Below are 7,416 nucleotides of genomic sequence, written 5' to 3'. Positions count from 1 at the left end.
CTGTTAACTGTGGTGCTATCCGCAGTTCTTTTTTCATTCCTAGAAATACATTTTATTACTTTGATGTTATAAATTATATTTGATTTTTTGTTCTGATTTCTTTTGCGGAGCCTTTTTGTGACAGTTTATTTTTAATGCAGGTCACTCCAGCCTCGGAAGAAGATTCCGTTCGTGCACCAGCCACATCACATGTTCCAGTAATATCCAATCCACCTCAGAAACCGCCAAGTGCTACACCTCCGGTACCTTCTGTAACAGCATCTGTCAAATCGACAATAGTATGTAAAGTGGCACCGTTATCTTCAGCGGTACCACCATCCACAGCAACACCACCACAGAAATTACCAACACTGAAGGCTCATGTACTGCAACAGGCTGTCACAGTTGCACCACCAAAGCCTACTCCAGCACACCAGACCGTCACTCCTCTCCGTCCACAACAGGCTGCAGTTACTGTGCCTACTGCTGCTGTTCCCATCAGGCCACTACAGCAGATACCCTCTACTCCCCAACATCAGCCTCAGTTGCAGCAACCAGCTCAACCGCAGCCAGTCGTTAGACCACCTCCTGTCAATCCAAAGTTCCACTTACTTCAGGGAGCTGCAGTCACCACAGTGAGTCCCGGTACAGTTACCACGCGTAGACCGCCGTCACCCACCCCTACACCAGTTGCTCCAAAGGCACACCTGCTCCAGGCTGCTACAAAGCAGTTTAGTGTCCCAGTGAGTCAGGTTACTGGCCACAAAGGGCATCAGGTACAGCAAGTTCAGCAGCAGCCAATACCGACAGGAGCTGTTGCTAGCCCACCACTCAAGTCTAATGCACCTCATCACTCTAGCCAGCAGCCTGTAGTAGCGGGTGCTAGCAGTTCAAGAACTATTGCAAAGCCTCAGGTGAGAGACACATTTTTCTTGGCATACTAGAACAAAATAAAAGTGCTATAACTTATGTAAAATTACATTGTTTTGCACTGTATTGTGACGTATGTTACTACTTTACCTTTATACAAGAAAAATAGGACACTCAGAAAAAAATTAAATGAATTGACTTTGTAGTGTGATATCTGTGGTTCTCGAGTGCATCACAAGGAAGAGATCAAGCGTACAGTGATAGTTAATAAATCATTACCTGTGCCTCTTCAGTCTTTCCCAGTGGGTATGTTCATTATACGGCTTTTGAGTCTGCTGCTGAATCGTGTTTTGTAAATTCCACAATATTTCCTGGAAGCAGTTGTTAATTGCCAGTAGTAAGCAGCAGTCACCACCTGATGCTGCTGAGCAGTTGTCTTGAGGAAACACTATGGAATTTACAAAATGTGATCTGCTGAGATCAGTAGACAGTTACATTTGAAAGGTTTGCTGCGGAAAGGAGTAACTCCAGTTTTCAAGGTTTTCCATACACCACAAAAAAACTTTTGAAAAAATCATAATTCTAATTTGTGTGAAAAGCTTCTTTTTGACCCTTTTTTTTCATATTAGCCCAGTATTTTCACACGAAAATTTGTCTTCCAAATTCCATGGTGCATGGAACTACCTCTTACTTGCCACAATACAGTTGTTCTGTTCACTCTCAACAATTGAGTTTCATAAAAAAGTACAATATACACACATTATATTTTATTTAATGAGAAGTAAAACATTTATTTTAGCTTTACCAACAGAATTATATTTTTTAATCTTCACATCCATGCTCTGTACAGATGGCTCACATGGTGCATCATATGTAGTCCATTGTATGACCTCTTAGCATTTTGTGTAATGTTGCCAATCCCATTACATCCTACATGTTCTACATTCTTAAGAGGAAAGCAGGTGGAATATGGAATAGATTGTTTAATAGTAAATAAGTACTGTGTAGCATTAAAATTATTAATATTTGCACTCACACTTTGTCGGTTGCTTGAATTATGTTTATCGTGTCGAGAAGAAAAATTCTGTCTGGTATTTCTGTTATCTACATGATAAACATAATTAATAAGTAGGGATTCTACCAAGGAAGGTGTAGGTTTTAATGGATGGGTAAGCAATAGTATTGACAGAGATCTTGAATACAATACAATACAATACAATACAATACAATGCAATGCATGACAAGGTAAATATACAGACAGCTTCAAGACATAAACATGTTGAATATGCTGCCATGATCAATGTCATTTGACCTTTCTGGTCAGGATTTTTAATTTGGAGTTTATACTGCTACAGAATCACACATTTGCATCTTTCTTCTTTACTCTCTTATTAGGTAAGGTTACACAAGGCATGGTTCTCACCTCACCAGGAAAGTAAGGGCAGATTGTGTGGGCTAATATTAAGAAACTTGAGTGTTAAAATACCAGTAGCGATAGAGCAGCACCTTTTTTAGGGCTAAGGAAGGCAGGGAGAAACCATGTTTCAAGAGAGGTTGGGACTGAAACAACAATTGCTATTTGCAACAGGCTTGTATAAATTTCTAGACATAGAGAATCGTCTTTCCTCTTCCAAATCACTCATCATTGTTTGAATAATGTACACTGTTTCATAACATTCCTGTAAACAAACCGTAACAGACCTTAGATGCAACAAATAGATGACTCAACATGTTATGCCTTTCTTGCAACAAACTGTTGAGACAGGGAGTTCCACCTTTTGTATAGTAAAATAACGACCAATGGGAATTATGTCATTTTTTGGACAAAATGAATGAGAGAGAGTGTCTATTTTTGTTTTGTTTTGCCACAAAATAGTGCATGTAACTGGAGACACCTCTGCAATGAAGGGATCAATGGACTTGAAGCTTTCTTTGTAATCAAAAGCCACTTACAAAAATTTCATTCAGTCATTGATATGTTTTTGACAGCGATTTTCTTATAAGAACACAACAGTTGGGTGTTGAAACCACAGTGTTTGAACCTCCAAGTGTTATTGAATGAACTGTAACAAGTTGAATTGATTTTGCTCATCCCATTATGATAAAAGTCTGTTAAATATTGGTAGATGGATTCCAAACAGTTTGACTCCCAAACTTCAACAGTTGTGGCAATGTTGAGAAGTAGTGATTTTTTGGTTTACAAACTAATGACTTCCTTGGAAGGCCTATCCCTGAGGACAAAATGTGAATACATGGATAAATATAGCAAAATCTTGGACCACAAGATGATTAAAAGAAAAACTATTGTAACATCTTAAGCTCTTCTTTAAGCTGCTACCAATTCATAGTGATGTGTGTTGCCGATTGAAGGGTTCATTTGGCAGCATGACAATGAAGGATTCTGTATTGCCCGTGCAACAATTGTGATAACTTGACAACATGATTTTTAATGTTTCTTTGGATAAACACATGATGTGAACTTGCCTGAAACTTTCTTCTATAAGCTCAGGCTTGTGAAATCACCTTGTGGGGGGAAATGTGTGCCAGGCAGCAGGTGAAGAAATGAATTTATAAACAGAATTATTTTTTTGTAAAAAACACTGTAGAACTTGAATCATAGAGGATGATAAAGACTGTATAGAAAAACGATAATTTATATTATTGTGGTCCAGTAAGCACAGTTTATGAATGTAATGTTTTCATGTGATGCAGTCACACAGTTACTAGCTACGTCATTGTAGGTGTGGAGGACTTTGGGAGTAGAAACTGAGTCGTATTGTTTGAGTTATCATTGTCTTGTTGCTCGTCATCTTAAATCTGCTAAGGTCTGTAGCTGTTTGATAGTTTCATGTATTTTTGCAAATGTTAATCTTCTATAAATCTTTGCCACACTTTCCCAATATGATGCAATAATTCAGTAGTGTATCGGAAGATTGTCGAGCAGTATGTTTCTCTTTATCATTTTCCATCTTAATCTGTGTTATAAAACTGTTTTGTGTCTATTTATTCAGAAAAGCCTTCTGTTTAAACAATTATCTGCCACCGAAAAAGATAGATGCTTTGCTCCCAATTATTGTTTGTCTTTGCACATTGTTAATTAGTACAAAACTGCTTATAGTAAAAGGAACAAGATTATAATTCTGCATCCGTCTTCTAGGTGCCACTTACCCATCATGGAAAACAAGTAATAGATGGCTCAAAAGTGGAAGAATCAATGACAAGCTGCATTGTAGTTCCGAGTGTCAGCCCTCAGTCACGAGGACAAGTTATGCAAGCCGGGATTCCTGTTCCTGCTTATGAAGCATCTCTCGTGAGTTTTTAATGCTTAATATCTTTTGTAAATGCATGATAGCCCAAGTATTGTATAATCTATTTTCTTCTGAGAATCATAATTATAATAAGTCCATCATAATTTTCTTATAACTGTACAAAGGAAAATTCAGTTGAGGAAATTAACAAATATGAGTCACAATTGCGGACCAGTACTTACCTTTAAGGGTGAAATTTGTGGTAATGCTGATGAACTCCCATAAAAGTGATATCTTTGTCTATCCTCACCCTCATTACAAATGGGTCCCTCTCATCCTGGGATCTGAGTGATGTGTCCTTCCTTTTTACCCTTCCCCAAACTATGCCTCTTTCTCCCCTGAGGAAGGAACTGATAGCTCAGAAAGCTAACAGAATGTGTGTGTGTGTTTATTAGCAGCACTAAACATGTCTCTTCCGGAAGGTAAGTAATGATTGGCAGTTTTCTTATCATCCAATTTTCAGATCATGGTTATTTCATTGTAAAGTAACTAAATAAGAGCTACTGCTTAAGTAATGTTCACTAAACTTTAGTGTATAGAAAGCTTTTGTCCATACGACAACGTCAGTTGAGTGACTGAAATAGCAGTTCTTAAATTAAATGAGCAACCTTTCCTATGCCATTTCTGTGATCATCATCATTATGATTACTATAATTACTGCTATTAGTAGTCGTATTATTATCTGCTTGCTTGACACTTTCATTGCATCTTGATGTTGCCTCGTCCACAACCTTTGTCAGAACTATAGTGACCAAATAGGTCCTTGACATGGATTGTATATTTTAGGAGATAAACAGCAGCATACTCTTAGAGATTGTCCTTATTGCTTGGAGTGTGATGTTTTTCTGATTGTCTAACAGTACAAGAGAGTAACAATAACATACAGTTTGTTCATTTAGGAGTGACATAAAAGGAATTCCTTCAGAAATTAACCAGAATTTGTCATTTATTATTATGATAGTAATTTCAACTAACACTTAATGGTGGCTTTTATTTCTGCTGTGTTTGCATTTCTTTTCTATAACTTTTCTGCCTGGGGCTGGCAAGGGGAAGACAAAAGCTTTTACTCGGTCATCTCATTTTTAAACATAGACTTCACTTTTTTGTTGTTTTGTGTAGGCTCTTTCTTCTGTTTTTGACAGAGAATAGCAGTTGTCGTGTCTTGTGCACATCTTTTTTTGACATGTGCGAGTTGTATTGGGAAAGATATTTAGCTTAAATAATCAGCGTCAGTGTTAGTGAAAATCCAGTAACTGCAATACTTTCTTTTGAAAATTATATCTCAATATATAATTAACCATGAAATCTGAGAGAGATGCAAATTGAATGTGAGGACAGCCCCAGGCAGACAAGGCTCGCTTAGGCTACTAACGTGGTTGTGGGTTGTGTGTGGCAGCATGCGGGCTCGGCAGGGGTGGTAGCTGAGTTGCTTCCCAACCCTCAGTTTGTCGTCACTCGGCATCACAGCCCCCCACCCGCACACCAACATGGTGGACAGGTAATATATGTGTTGAGAGTGTTGAAGCTTAGCTTTGCTGTGCTTTGCTTTGTATTTGCATGGAAACTGTGAACTTACAGCATGAAAATGATAATTTTATCTTTCGTCATCGACATGTTCTGGAACTACTTTTCTTAGGGGCTGCTGTAGATAAGTAAGGGGTGCTTGAATTTCTTTTCTTTGTAGCTTCTGTTAAGTGATAGTTCCTTTGCTGTGTTTATTATGAACTTCTGTTCGATATTGTACAAGAATGGAGAGAGAGATAAGATATGCGGTAGACAGGTAGGGTGTTTTGTGTGTGTGTGTGTGTGTGTGTGTGTGTGTGTGGGGAGGTCGGGACGGGGGCAAATTTCAATTAATTAAAATGGAAAAAATTAAATATCTTCATTATACATGGTTACTTACATCTAACGAATGCATCTTCTGCAATATTAGTAAAAAATTTCCACTTATGTTTCATTTAAACTCCTTGTCATATTTTCTAACATGAGAATATGAAATACATGAAAACATTTTCTAGTAGAATGAAGCCTTCATTGCAGATTATCTCCTTGAAGCAAACATATTTCTTAGACAGATCACAGCTTCTTCCCCATCTACATTTCTCCAGTGCCGGTGCTCCCTGTCTAACATCATCTTGTTGACTCTAAAACGATCAAATTCCTTGATTCATTTCTTCATGTTGTAAGAATCATTGTGGTTGTAAGGTGTAGAAAAACCTAATTTAAGGAACAGTGGTTCAGATTAGCATGTCTGGCCACCGATATTGAGGTTTATGTGGTTTCTCTGTAAATCGCTCAAGGTAAATGCCAGGATGGCTCCTTCAGAAAAGATATGTCCAATTTGCTTTTACAATCTGAGATTGTTACATCTCTTGAGACAGCATTATCAATGGTATGTTAAATTCTAATCTTCCTTTCTTTACTGTACCTCCCTGAATGTTAGAACACTTAAATAACCAAAAGTAGTAATTGTCTTTGTTGTGTAACTTATTATTTTGATTCCATCCTGAATTGCATTTAGCAACTTCCTTTTTCATCATGGAAGTCTTTGTTGCTGTATACAATGGAACATGTGCTGCATAATTTGCTGTCAGTTGTTACAAAAAATTAACTGGCATATTGTCATTGTTGTAGTGCTCAACAGTTTTTCACTGACTCATGAAACTAGTGGATGGAGTGTGTTGTTGCTGTACAGACTGCGTTAGTGAAAATCGTGAAATTCCTCAACTTTTCGCAACCCTGTATAGCAAGTTCATGGACCTACAAATTTGCATTGACTTGCCTTCAACTACCAACAAGTGAAGTGGAAAATTTATGTATAAAGAGATGCTTTGAAATCCCTATTTGCCCACTCTGTTGTACGCTTTCCATGTTTTCTCTAAATTACTTTGTTTAAACATCAGGATGGATCATCCAAAAATCACAGTAGACGCCTCTGTAGCTTTTATTAAATTAAACCAGAGCTCTGTACTAAGAAAGTTGGGATGTTAGTGAGTTTCTTTGACCTAATCATCCAGATTGTCCTGGATTTAGTGATATTACGAGGGGCGTTCAGTAAGTAAAGCAGTACTTTTTTTCTCTGCCATTTACAGTTGAAAAAATTAGGAATTTTTTGTGGTACATTGTGGTATATTCCGTCTTTAGCCCCTATAGTTAATGAAGTTGCGATAGGTGACGGCGCCATACATAGCCTTCAAAATAACATTTGTAATGGTAGTGTATTCCAAGTAGAGAGCTGTCATTGAATTTCATGTGTCAG

The 7,416-nt window shown here is 37.7% G+C and overlaps 1 protein-coding gene across 1 annotated transcript in view; it reads left to right on the top strand.

The window, feature by feature from the left end:
* LOC124594435 (protein split ends-like) overlaps positions 1-7,416 on the top strand; it is a 364,635-nt gene that overhangs the window by 307,632 nt on the left and 49,587 nt on the right. Inside the window, exons 15-17 of the mRNA XM_047132811.1 lie at positions 141-893; positions 4,007-4,159; positions 5,554-5,655. Of these exons, the coding sequence (XP_046988767.1) occupies positions 141-893; positions 4,007-4,159; positions 5,554-5,655 (1,008 nt within the window). The remainder of the gene's footprint in view (positions 1-140; positions 894-4,006; positions 4,160-5,553; positions 5,656-7,416) is intronic.

Source organism: Schistocerca americana, chromosome 2, assembly GCF_021461395.2.
Source record: "Schistocerca americana isolate TAMUIC-IGC-003095 chromosome 2, iqSchAmer2.1, whole genome shotgun sequence".
Taxonomy (NCBI): Eukaryota; Metazoa; Arthropoda; class Insecta; order Orthoptera; family Acrididae; genus Schistocerca; species Schistocerca americana.
This window is presented reverse-complemented; position numbering and strand designations above follow the sequence as displayed.